At 48.9% G+C, this 13,100-nt stretch overlaps 4 protein-coding genes and 1 pseudogene across 5 annotated transcripts; all 5 read left to right on the forward strand.

Annotated features, from left to right (window-relative positions):
• Nucleotides 1-269: 269 nt before the first annotated feature.
• Nucleotides 270-3,488, forward strand: TEOVI_000661500 (HEAT-like repeat, putative; the record flags this gene model as incomplete). Its single annotated transcript, XM_067221241.1, has 1 exon — nt 270-3,488. One exon carries the CDS (start codon nt 270-272, stop codon nt 3,486-3,488), a length of 3,219 nt encoding a protein of 1,072 aa, XP_067077342.1.
• A 1,516-nt stretch (nt 3,489-5,004) lies between these two features.
• Nucleotides 5,005-5,400, forward strand: TEOVI_000661600 (uncharacterized protein; the record flags this gene model as incomplete). Its single annotated transcript, XM_067221242.1, has 1 exon — nt 5,005-5,400. One exon carries the CDS (start codon nt 5,005-5,007, stop codon nt 5,398-5,400), a length of 396 nt encoding a protein of 131 aa, XP_067077343.1.
• Nucleotides 5,401-5,789: 389 nt separating this feature from the next.
• On the forward strand, nt 5,790-6,611 carry TEOVI_000661700 (RNA-binding protein, putative; the record flags this gene model as incomplete). The annotated part of the gene is made up of 1 exon (XM_067221243.1): nt 5,790-6,611. The coding sequence occupies one exon, from the start codon at nt 5,790-5,792 to the stop codon at nt 6,609-6,611; it is 822 nt and encodes a 273-aa protein (XP_067077344.1).
• Nucleotides 6,612-7,097: 486 nt separating this feature from the next.
• TEOVI_000661800 (uncharacterized protein) lies at nt 7,098-8,975 on the forward strand (the record flags this gene model as incomplete). Its single annotated transcript, XM_067221244.1, has 1 exon — nt 7,098-8,975. One exon carries the CDS (start codon nt 7,098-7,100, stop codon nt 8,973-8,975), a length of 1,878 nt encoding a protein of 625 aa, XP_067077345.1.
• Nucleotides 8,976-9,280: 305 nt separating this feature from the next.
• Nucleotides 9,281-12,763, forward strand: TEOVI_000661900:pseudogene (annotated as a pseudogene). The gene has a single exon. A coding segment is annotated over exon 1 (3,483 nt).
• Nucleotides 12,764-13,100: the final 337 nt, after the last annotated feature.

Below are 13,100 nucleotides of genomic sequence, written 5' to 3' on the forward strand. Positions count from 1 at the left end.
CTCTGAAACACTTTTTCTCCACTTGGGTTTACCGCGTGGTATAGCCACGAGTACGATTGCAAACGTAAGGTGTGAACAAAGGGAGACAGCTGTAAACCGGAAGAGAAATTAAGGAGTAAGAAGGAAATAAGAAAGAAACAATTGGTTATCTTTAACGAAATAAACATCGACCTTGTGAACGTCCAGGGGAACGATCAAAGGGACAGAACGGGAGAGTCTTTCCCTTTTCTTGTAAAAAGATTTCTTAAGATCAAAAGTATCTACATCCCATGAACCAAGAGCAGCTGAACCAGCTTGTCACCAACCTGCTCTCCGCGGACAATGAGGTTCGAAAATCCGCAGAGGCTCAGTATGATTCCCTTGTTCACGGGAATGCTACTTGGATGATGTGCTGCTTGTCAGAGCTATGCGCGTCAACGGAAAACACCTCCACTATGCAAATGGGCCTTGTCTTGTTAAAAAAACTTTTTGGAAATAAATCTGACTGTTTTGACACAGCAGACGCTGAGACGCAGAACGCTGTAAAGGGTTTGATGCTACAGGTGCTGGGGAAAGCAGCATTTGGTGCACAGCGTGCATTGGCTGCTGCCTGTGTGAGTGCCCTTGTTGTTAAGTTGAAAAACATAGAAAAGGAATGGGATGAGCTTTGGAAGTCTATCTTTCAGATAATTGAAGATTTAGAATCCGCGCATCAGCTGAAAACAATCTGCTGTGAGATTATTGCTGCGACGGGTCCTTCCTTAACGGAGCATTTTGAGGCGAATGTGGTTCGGGTAGCGGCAGGCCTGAAGAACTGCCTTCTCGACCCGTCCGTGGATTCGCGAAAAGCAGCTTTGGATGCGATTTTTAATCTCACCATGTGCAGACCGTCTCGTGAGCTTGCCGATTTGGTTCCGCTGATACTGCAGGCTGTGCAAGATGCCCTCAACGCATCGAATTGGGGGGACGCGGAAGCTTTAACTGGCAAGTTGGCGGAGGGTGTGTCTCACTCTGCAACGCTTTTTGAGCGGCACACTGCTCCATTGCTGCAAGGGCTGATGGAGGTGGCTTCCGCACCATCTGTGGCACCAGGTGCTCGACACATGGCTATTGAGGCCCTCTTAACCTACTGTGAGAGTGAACCAAAAACAGCGCGGAAGGTACCAGACTTTTCAACATCATTTTTGCGTTTGCTCTTCGAATACACCGTTAACCCCGCGATTCCTGACGACTGGGATGTCAAAGGTGTGAACACTGACGAGGACGATCTTGATGAAGACCTTGACGAGACCGTCGGCAGCAGTGGTATCGACCGATTAGCCTCCGCCCTCGGGGGTAGAAAGCTGGAAGCTCTCGCTCAACAGCTTTTCTCGGAAAACATCCAGTCCCCCGACTGGAAGCAACGTAATGCGGCATTACTTCTAATTACTTATGTCGCTGAAGGGATGTCTTCTGTGCTTGAAAAGCACCTGAAGTCCATTGTTTGCATGGTGCTACCAGCTCTTCGGGATGATATGAAGTATGTCCGTGCGAGTGCGTTGGATTGCCTTACCCAGATGTCTACCGACTTTGCCCCTCAACTCCAGGAGAATCTATGCCACATGATCTTACCTGCTGTCGTTCAGTGCCTCGAGGACCCCATACCTGCCGTAGCAACGAGGGCAGCACGCTGCCTAGACTCTTTCTTTGATCGATGTGAAGAGGATGAAGAGGATAGCCCACACTTCGTTAAAGAATTTGAACGCTATGTCGAGGGGCTATGTGCTTCTCTAGTGTCTCTTCTGAGGCAAACGCCGCATCAGTTTCTCCGTGAAGATTGCCTGGGGGCGCTTTCCTCTATCATATCAACCTGCAAAGACATGCTAAAACCGTATGTTAATAACCTTGTCCCCGTGTTTCAAGAGGTACTGGCAGTTCCTGACTCCCCGGATGTTATTCAAATGAAGTGCAAAGCCATCGAGTGCACAACGCTTCTCGCCTGTGGTGTTGGAAGAGAAGGGTTCGGGCCGTATGCGGAGCATATGTGCAACTACTTGCGTGATCTTCTACAACATCTGTCGCAAGAAGAATGCAAGGACGACATGCGGTTGCGTTATGTCATGCGCGGGTGGACTTGCATGACGGACTGCCTGAGGGAGGATGTGGTCCCTTATCTGCAGGTCGTCCTGCCTGTGCTTCTTTCGATGGTGAATATGGAGTGCGATATGGAGGTGGAAAACGCTGAGGTGGGGGAGGAAGATGACGAGGATGAGCAAGGAAGAAAGAGTGGGGGAGAAGTGGCAACAATGCGGGTTGTTGTCCCTGGCGTGGGTGTGAAAAAGATTAAGCTGCACACCGGTCTTATTGAGGAGAAGGACCTTGCGGCTAGTGTACTCAGCGCCATGCTCACGTACTTAGGAAAGCACCTAGGGCCGCACCTCCCGGCAATCGCAGAATCCGCGGTGAAGTTGCTCAGTTTCCAGTCAAACTCATCTATTCGCGAGAGTGGGGCGGCGATTTTGGATGAGGTTCTAAACGCTTATGAAGTTGATGAGCGGGCTCACTTGGCTGTTGCCATCATGGATCCGTTGTTGAACCAGTTCGCCGACGAGGATGAGTTGGATGCGTCAAGTGCGATGTCGGTGGTGATTAGCCGTTGCATTGACAGTGCCCCAGGCCTTGTCTCACAAGATACGGTTACCGTTATTGGTGAAAAGGTTCTCGCTGTGCTAGAACGGGCCATGGAGAATCGGGTGCAAAGTTTGGAGAGCCAGGTTGGTGAGAACGACGAGGACGAGCTGGATAGGCTTCAGGGTGAGGAGGAAGAGGCCGACACACTCATTTCGGACACCTGCAATGTCCTCGATAAAATGCTTGAGCGGGCGGGTGACGTATTTGCCCCTGTCTTCTTGGTCATGTTCGCACCCGTTCTAGAGAAACTGCTGCAGAAGAATGAGAAGGATTCCGTGGTTACTTGCGGTCTCGCGCTGCTTTGCGGATTAGTGGAGCATGCGCCGAATCATATTGGAAGCTTCATCCCGACAATTGTCGAGAGTTGTTTGGACTTCGCGCAGAGCCGTGAAGACTGTGATCTCTTGCAGTCTGCTTTTTACCTCATGAACTTGTTGTTGCAGTACTTTGGCCGTAACCCCGACCCGAGTACACCGGAGTTCGTGCATCGGGTAAGTTCTCTCTTCACTCGCTTCATTGCTGTTCAGCGCACAGGAGACTATGAGTCTACTACGTGCAACGCGGTAAGTGCAGCGGCCACGCTTCTTCACTTGTTTCACTCCACTCTTCCGGAGCAGGGACTGGTGGAGGTTCTTACACTAGTCGTCAGCAACCTTCCCGTTCGGGGCGATGACGTAGAGGCCCGCCGCGTGCACGAGAAGGTGTTAATGTGGGTCGTGCAGCAGCACCCCGTGATTCAGGGCCGAGGTAGGCACGCGGGCGAAATCGTGGCGCGCATGAAGGCGGCCGACCAGGATGTGTTGAACGAAGTAACAAAAAATCAACTTGCAGCGATGTGAGGATCTCAATGAGAAGCGCGGTGGTATTGCCTGGGAGATGGATAACAAGGCGCGAGTCGTCAGTGCAGCGTGGCAAGAGGTCGTATACAGGTTGGTTGTAGAATGAGATTGGTCCCGTAAGACTCTGGAAATTTCTTAACCTTATGCGACGGAAGGAGGAGCGAGGGGAAAATAGTATCAGATTTTTTTTTTTGAGGTGGCGAGCAACGGAAGTACCCCTAATACCCTTTTGCCACGTTGGCTGTTTCACCTGCAGTTACTGATTCCTCTGTCTATGTCACTAGCGGTGGTACTTTACGGCTGTGAACCACGGTCTTCAAATCGTTAAAAGTATGTCGTTTAAAACTCTGAGATTCGTAGGACGGGCTGTGTACTTCGTGGGCAGAAGGGTTATTTGGAGAGATAAAAGCAGTAATGAGAGCGAGGAAGCAAGGGCGGAGAAGAAGTGGTGATACCTCGGTCGTAGTAAAGTAAATACATTTCGCGCAGCAACTTGTGATAGGAGGGTCAGTTATTTGGGTGTTGGACACACATTCGTCGGCATTTACCACGCCATTCCGTTTCTTCCCTTTAAGGAATCAACCAATGGCATGCGATATTTCGAATAAGCAAAGCGAACACAATAATTTGAACACTATACATATATACATATAAGTATATTTGTATATGTGGGTAGATGAATCAATTTATTTAATAACCTTTTTTCTTTCTTCCATGGCGTCCACGTTCGAAGGTCTTACCTGTGTGAGTGCGGCATCCATGACCTTGAGAGCCCGTCCAGGAGGACAATCGTGCCGTTGTATCGGAGTCGGGGGATGGAAGAAAATATAATTAAAACAAGGAGTGTTGAAAAGGACTCGGTTGTGGTGGTGAGGGGATTTAGTGTAGGAGAGGAAATGAAGAAGGGAGGCTGAGGTTGGGGATTACATAGCAACCAAAAGGAAAAATGTGGAGCGGTGTGCCCCCCCTTGCGTAGTACCGCCAATAACGTAAGGTAGAGGGGGAGAGAGCAACTGCGGCACGTAGGAAGGGCAGATGCCGCCATGAGCTTTTAAATATAATTTTATCTTTAAACTGCACTGTGTGTTTTGCTAGCTCGAAGATCAGTCACGGATAATTTTTTTTGTAATTTGCAATGTCACAGTGCGCCTTTTTCATTTTCTTCCGCTTGTTGTTTTGGGTTTAGCTCTTCTTTTTGACCCAACGCATAGGGGCAATTGCATGCGCTTGCTGGGATATATACTCGCTTTGTAGCCACCTTCCGTTTGCCTTCAGCGGTTCTTCGGTGCCTTTCTCCGCTCGTGGAGGACCACTGAAGGAGCAGGAAACTCTTGTCAAACTCAGTTGCGTTAGTTTCCGTGTCCATTTGCGCCGTCGTGTAGGGAGCGACAGCGCCGGAGATCAGGGAAGCATACGTGCAGCAATTGGTGTTGAACTAAAGGTGACACCTTTGTTGTATCAGCAATTTCTGTGATCACAGTGAGGCGGTATTGATTAGGGGTGTGTCGGGACCACCATGGGGGGTAGTTCGAGTCGTGAAATGATGAACCCCTACGCTGTTAACACCCCCCTCATGGGCATCTGTTTAGCGTCGATAATGTTTAACAGTGTCCAGGGCAGAACGCTGCGTTCGTCCAATGTTTTTAACAACCTCATTCTTATATACGCGTTAGGCTTCTCGACAGGACTTTCCACAGTCATGCAGCAACCAATTTGGGGAGCGAAGGTTGGTATCGCGGCGGCGTTGGGGTTCACATTTGGGCCTAATCTGCGGCTCATTTATCTGCAACGTTTGTTCCCAGATTACGTGCGATACGGCATTGGGTCGGTGTACATCGCGTATCATTCCTTACAATGGTATTCTGAGGTGCACGCTTGGGAGGATGCGATGGAAGACGAGGTGGCCGAATAATTTATTTGTGCACATAGGTGCTTGTGTGGGTAACAAAGGTCAATAAAGATGTGTCAGTGAGAGGGTAAAGCGGCGCGGCTTCTTCTGTTTTGCTGCCACGTTGCTACACACTGCGGGAATACCGCTTCGTAAGTGAAAAACGTGTGGTGAGCTTTCCGTAACGCATAGTATGTAGTGTTGTTTGATAAATAATGTGCCACTTCTTTCGCTCTGTTTTCATTTGCGCTTTCCACTACACTTTCCCCCCACTTTAGTGCCATTGCTCTATCCTTCCACCGACTTTTCTGTTTCGCGTTGTCCGTACTAGGTAGTACCGAGAAAAAGGAAGAGGAAGGCACAGGGGTGAGGATTGTATACATATATATATTTTCGTGCTTTAACTGTCGAGCATGTCCTCCACACAGACGACGAGTGTGTTCTTCACGGATGTTCCGCTTTTTGTGGAGGAGCGAAGTTTGCGTAAGCACTTTGAAAGTGTGGGCCACATAACGGACTTCCGGTTGCTTGGTCCGCCCGTGGGGAAAGATTTTCGCTACGGCTTTGCCGAGTACTTGGATTCTACTAGTGCAGAGGAAGCCATTGCTCGCCTCAACGGGACATCCTTTGGTGGTCGACCAATGAAAGTTATGTCCGCAGCGGCCACGCGGGGCCGCAAGAGGCAACGTCAACAGAACGCTTCCCATCAACAGCAACCAGCCCCGCGCGGGGGGATGACATTTCCTCGTGGATACACCGATCCGGTTCTCGGTCGCGATGATACTAGCATTTTTGAGTGCTTGCAGGGAATGCAACAGTCAGATGCCTATGAGGCCGTGGAGCAGTTACGGGTTCTGGTGTTGGAGCGTAAGAATGAGGCTCGCAAGTTGCTGGAAAATAATCCTGCGTTGCGACTGGCTGTTGTTATGATTTTACAGCATGCCGGTCGGCTTCCTTTCGGACCGTTGCCACCAGAGGCCATTCAGCACGGAGGGATTAGAGTGGATGCACCGGTTCCAGCGGCTCCAGCCGAGGGGGAGGGCGAGAAGGTAGAGCCACCGCGGGAGCAGAATGATGAGATAATAGAAATCCTATCGAAGCTGAGCGAGGAAGAAGTAGAGCGCATCGTGAGCATGACGGACGAGGATCTCAATCGTATTCCCGACGTTTCGCAACGTCAACAAATAGGTGTACTGAGAGAACGGTTGCTGGAGCTTGCGGCAGACCTTGAGTAGGAACCCTTCTGAGTGCCACATAATTTTCCTCGTGGACTGTAATCTGCGTCTCCGATGATGGGACGGCGATATCGATGCGACTGCTCACAGTTGTAAAGTTTCATTTTTGTGTGTCACATGGCTTTTTGTGACTTCTAACACGAGGTGCATATGGGGTTCCTTCCAGTTGTTACTATGTTCGTATTGTTTTCAATTTACTCTGTTTACCTCGGGAGCCCATCCATTCTCGAGCGTGTTATTGCGTTCACCCTGTTGCATCATTCTTTGTACCCGTTGCATGTGCGATAGAGTTGTCGTTTCCTGCTTGTTCTCCCACTTCGTGTCATGCTTGTGGTTAGAAGGCTTTCTTCCAATCTTTTGTCACAAGAAGAGGGCCAAGAGAGGAGGAAGGTGTTTAGTGGGGTCCTGTCGTTGACAAGAAATTACCGTCTAGGTACCGATTTTAGGGTAGGGGGAGCAGCGACTGCATCAACCACCTGGATGTAGATGCCACGGGATCCGTTTAATGTGGCTTTCTATGACTCATCTGACGATGAACAGAATTCACACATCGCGAGGGTGGAGCCGGTTATGGAGGACAGTCAGACCACTATCCCACTTCAACCATCGTTTGGTGATCAAGCGGGGAGTCCCTCACAGCTTCGAAGACTGTTTGACACCGCAGGATCTTATATAATGTCCGCGCTGATTGGAAGGCGGGACCTGGGGAGTAGCGAACCCTTCAATGTTGCGCAAGTTCCCCATGATTCCACGTCTAACGATGAACAGTGGGACGATAGAGCGGTCCATGATCCATTTGGTCCTGCCCGGCCCCCCTTACTGTGCAATGACAATTCCTTGTGCTCTTCGGACGACGTAGGTGTCGACCTCCGCGAAGTAATTCTTCAGTATCGGCGGACACCAAATGATTCATATATGGGTATTATACAGGCATCGCTTCACGCTGAAAATTTCAGAATCAACGGGGATATTTTGCAGGCTGCAGTAGGGGATCGCCATCTTACGAAGACGCTATTGAAGTCCGGACGTGTTGATGTGAATGATGTCGGTGTACAGCAAATTATCCAAGAGGAGATTGATTCTCTGATGGTGGGCGACGAAAACTTCGGGGGCCGTATTAACCCAGGAAACATTGATTATCTAAAAGTGCTGTGCAATGCTCCCAGTGCTACCTTTACAAAAGAGCAGGCACTTTCGTGCCGCTACGCGGGTCTCGAGTTTGTGAAAATGCTGTACGACAACCCACACCTCTTGCGGAACCTACCACCCCCCAATTGGCTGTTGGGGTTCTTTTTACATATTTGTTTTGTGTTGGATATGGCGCTAACATGGGTGGGTTTGATCGCTGTATTTTTGCATCTTGCGTGTGTGGGATGGGTTATCTATCATTGGCGGGTGGTGGGACACATTGAATGCAGTAGTTGGACAATTGTGTGTTATGTGGTTGGGTACGTTGTGAGTATTGTGGCGGTGATGACATCTGAGGAGGGGCGAATACGTGACTATGAGGATCGCGTGTGGGACTACCCGGACAACACAACAAAAGTGGTTCCGTGTGTCCCCGTGTTCGAGGTCTGGCTCGTGTACGTCACGCTAAGGTACGAATTGTTAAAGAACAAGGCTAAGTATTTCGTTATACGGTATGATTTATACAACGGTCTGACGAATGTTTTGCTTCTTCACACCTGTTTGTTTTCCATACCCCAGCTGCTTTTACAGTATTACCTCGCAGCTTTCTATGCGTACGGTGATTCTTTCATTGGGCACACAATCTTAGCCATCACAAACTATACCTCGTATGGTGTATCCACGTACCTGTTTCTCCGGAACGCGATATGCAACTTCTCTTGTAACCGCTTCGGTTTTGCGGTTGTAGCCACGAAGCAGGTTTCGCTGAGGCCGAGGAGTGTCACGAACCGTATACTCATTGCAACTACTTCTTGTTATTTGGAGTGCTGCTTATTCGCCGTTCTGTTAACGTTTCCGGTAATCGGTCAGTGCCACACAGAGACCGTCGTCTTTGTATCAACCGCTTCCTTCGCCACTGTGGTTGGTTTCGTGTTGTTAGTTGTAGTTCTCGTGTTCGATGCACACAGGGTTATCTGGGCTGCTTGTTGGCCAGCCGCGGCTGTGCAAGTAGTCTTCACCATTGTTTACATCTACAGCGGAAAGTTGATGGATGATCCACTGGGGTGTTCGTTTTTTTCATTAACATCTTCTTCAGTTCCAATTTTAACATACGTTACTTTTGGGTTTTTGTGTCTCTCCATTTTGGCAGGAATTGGGGTTTTCATCTACGACAAGGTAACTGGAGGCCGTGAGGTCATGTGGGACAGTTATTACTTCTGGTCGATGCGAAGGTGAAGGGGTGGTTGACAGTGAAATACAGTGGGTGCCCGCAAACAATATAAATCATACGAAGCGGAGTTCTCGCCTAAGTTGATTCCGACCTCCAGTTGTTGTCTGCCCAGTTAATCTGGTTCTTGTAGCATTTCTGTGAGGTGGTCGCGTTGTTACATCGTACGGTGAGTTGTAGTTGAGTGGTGGGGGGTTGACTTGCGTCGGCACGTGTTTGCATAAGGGACCAGACTTTTTCCTTTTTTTTTTTCCATTGACGTTCACGGACTATGTTATTTTTCTTTTTTCATACTCCATGTTAGAACTCATACATGTGTATATATCCCCTGTCGATAATTCGAGTCCCATCACTAGCGATACTTTCTGTGTTTAACTACTTTTCCCCCGTTTGTTTTTTCTTTTCCCCTGTTTACTATAATTTCGTCGCGGTGTGTGGAGGCAGCCGAGATTTGATGACCCAGTCGGCGGAAGTTTCCGTGACTTCGTATGAGCAGCCACTGCCGGGCCGTCCGACTGATGGTGTGGGCGCCGATTTACCTCGGGACGCAGATGGAGTACGGGATTCCACACAGGAGTTCGACATGCTTGCGGTAGATGTGATTCTTGGAGACGGGACCCACTGCGCACTGGACTTCGCTGAGAGCGCTTATCTCAAGCGACTGATATCTCAGAAGCAACCAGTACAGCTTGAATTTGGCTCTCAAGTTGCCATAGAGGAGTTAAAAAGGATAGTAGCGTTAGATCTGAGAGGTTCAAAACTCTCCCGTGCTCGGCGTCAGACCCGCGCTGATGTTAAGTCGAGAATGTCGGAAGCAGATGACGAAGTTTTGTCTTCTTTTTCCACGAGCGCGGCACCACATAGAGAAGACAGCCAGGCTTGTGTTTTTTTTTCCGAGACAACATTGTCCCGGAACGGAACCGTATCTTGCTACAATGCGTGCGAATTGACACGCAACAGGGAATTATTTATGGAGGTTTTAGAGTTAAGTGCGCGTCTAGAAATGGAAAAAACGTTTGCCGTCCTTTGTGGTGAATTTGGTCGAATATACAAGGAGGAAGTGTTTTGTGACACTGATATCCGTTCGCTTGCGTCATTAAACAGCAAAGAGAAGTTATGTGAAGTCTTAGCTTTCCGGGAGAAGGTCATGACTGCATTTAGAATCGGTGGTGGCAGTGCTGAACCGGGTTCGCCCCAGCCACGGTCGCTCCAGCCATCAAAAGATGTGCTAATAGCCACGGGAGCTGACAAATCCAACCATCAGCTCCCATGTGTGGCATGGTTGAAGAAGGATCGCTATTTCTATCCCGAATTTTATCACGTTGGGGATTTGACGCAATCCATTGACCCCAGTTCGACGACTATGACTGAAGCATCGTATCTTGGGGAGGACTTCGCAAAAAAAGGCCACACCCTTTACCAGAACCCTGTGTGGGAGGGGGAAGACTCGGCTAAGACGTGCTCAGAGTGCAAGAGATCTTTCTCCTCATGGCCGGCTCTGTTGTTTGCTGCGGTTCGGGCGCGTAACTGCCGTTGCTGTGGCCGGCGCATGTGTGAGCAGTGCACGTCATGGATGTTAGACAAGTCATTGGCCAAGTTAAGTAAGCCTGGTCAACCGGAGGAGGGCAGAATGCGTCACGCATGCAAGAGGTGCTACGATCAAGCAATGATGATAAATAAACACACATTTCTTTGCACCACATTCGTTTGTGCCGGCCTATCTATCGTGGATATCGCACTCTTACGTACCGTCAACGAGCAGTGGAGGGCTGCAGCCGAGTTGTGCCTCAGTGACTACAGATCATCTCTCTACGAGAACATGTGGAACATGAAGATACCAAAACGGACAGCACAGATCCTTGCCAGTAGCGTTAATCTTTTGGTTGGCCACCCCGAGCCTCTCATATTTCTCTTCATATCTATTGACTGGGAGAACAATGAACTTGTTGAGAAGGCCTGCGCAGCAATCGAGCAAACGGCAAAGGGAGCCGCACCGCCGCCAATGTCACCACAGCTTCGTGACTTCTATTGGAAGCCGCCATTGAGCCACTGGTATATGTTGTGCACACGCACTTGCGGTCGGATGCTACCACCGTTCTTTGGTATCAAAATTCTGGAGTGTTTGCACCGTGCACCACAAGGCCATGCAACAGCGGAAAAAATACGGAAAATAGTGACAAAGCACCTGCTGCGAGATTGGATTACGTCGCTGGATACGTGCATACGAGAATGTGTTGTGTTGCTCCTGTTGGATATCTTTGATCTCGAGAGCTGCCAGCCCCGTGTTGTGTCGGTTCTACTCTCCTTGTCGAAGCTCGATCCACAGTTGGCGATCGTTATTTGTCAAGAGGCGTCAGCGCGAATGAGGGTCAATGAATTCAGCTACCGCACACTACAGGAGCGCGTCATTGAAAGAAACGCTGACACATTCCCGGAATCACATCAGAAATTTCTCAATACACTTAAGTTTTTAAACTTGATCACACCTGAGGTGAATCTTGTCCCGGTGGGTGGGGATGCCAGGGAGTATCAGAGGGCGCTTGTTACTCAGCTCTCGAACAGTGGGCTAATGGGGGGTTTGGCGGAAACGACCGGCGAATCCGTCTCTGGTTGTTTGTCAACTTCATCGAGGATTGCGCAGGAACGCAATGGGCTGTGTGCCGTATCGCCTATGCTGTTTCCGTTTGACAGTAGTGTGGTTATAACACACATCGACTTGGGGGGTATCAAGATAATGGAATCTAGTCAACGGCCTGTTTCGATTCCGCTCGTTGATGCAGAAGGTGTGACGCGGGGTATTCTTGTCAAGAGGGAAAACCTTGAAAAGGATAAAGTGATGTGTGTCACCTCGCGGTTTTTGCGGTGGGTGCTCTACAAGCAAATAGGCAACGTGGTCCTTCCCACGTATCGCGTTATTTTGCTTTCGCCGTCTTCGGGTTTGATAGAGGTGGTAAAGGACGGGCAGACAATTCACCGTGTGATTGGAAAGGACAAAGAGGGTCGCCTGCTTCAGCACCTTGTGTCACTTGAGAAGACACAAGGCCAGCTGGGGGACTCGGTGTCGGAACCTCAACTTCATGAAAGGGTACGAGGAGCGGGACATCAGTGTGGACAACCTAATAGTTTGATAGTTAAAGACTTCGATAGTCAAAAATCAGCTGCTCTTGCCCGTGAGTGTTTCATGTGCTCCGCAAAGTTTTTCATATTGCTGAATTATATATTTGCAATCGGTGATCGACATCGTGAGAATGTTATGATTCATCCGAGTGGTGCTATATTCCACATCGATTATGGTATGCTTTTAACAACACGGACGTTAGCCGAGCATGTCCTACCTTCCTATGTCCGATTCGACTCTGACCTCGAGGGTTGCATTGAATACTTTATGAAAGAAGAACCCGCGCCGGAAGTGCAGACTGAGGGGGAACAAGACGATTCCTGTACGAGATTTATTATACAAACTGCTGATTGGTTTCTCGAAGTGCGGTCGTACGCGGGCATTATGCACCAACTTCTTTCTCACATTGTCCGCCGTAATGCGCTCGACGGAATTAAACACATAGGAGAGTTGACAGCGCTGATGAACTTAACGCTAATGCGGAGCCTTGCGGAAGAAAGTTGCAAAGAAACCTTCTGCAAGCGAGTGAAGGATTCACGTGGACGAACATGGCTAAAGGACATTACCCATGATACTCATAAGTGGACCCAACAAGCTATGGAGCGTGGCTTCAAGTGGTTATATAAGCTTATGAGTTTACACCCCATCGGCGTGGATGCACGAAATCAAACAAAATGACATTTTTCCTACCCCACCAAAAAAAAAAACCGTTGCGATGTACTCCTTTTTGGAAAAAAACTGGGAATAAATCGGACCTCCAACGTGCAAAATGAGTATGTACGAAGAGTTAAGGAGGGAATACCCATCATGTTGTTGTTTAGTCTGAAACATCACAGTAAGATAGTGCGAACAAAGTTGACAGTAGAGTTTGTGTACAGAGTAACAAAGTGTTTTTTTCTCTCTTTGCTTTCCCCGCAGTAGGGGTAGAGGACCTAGCGTCTTCTGAGTGCATATGTATATTTTTACATTTCATAGCCTGGCAATTTTGTTACTGTATGTTTAAAATCTCTATCTT

The sequence above is a fragment of the Trypanosoma equiperdum genome (genome assembly GCF_001457755.1).
Source record: "Trypanosoma equiperdum strain OVI genome assembly, contig: ctg_1369, whole genome shotgun sequence".
Lineage (NCBI taxonomy): Eukaryota > Euglenozoa > Kinetoplastea > Trypanosomatida > Trypanosomatidae > Trypanosoma > Trypanosoma equiperdum.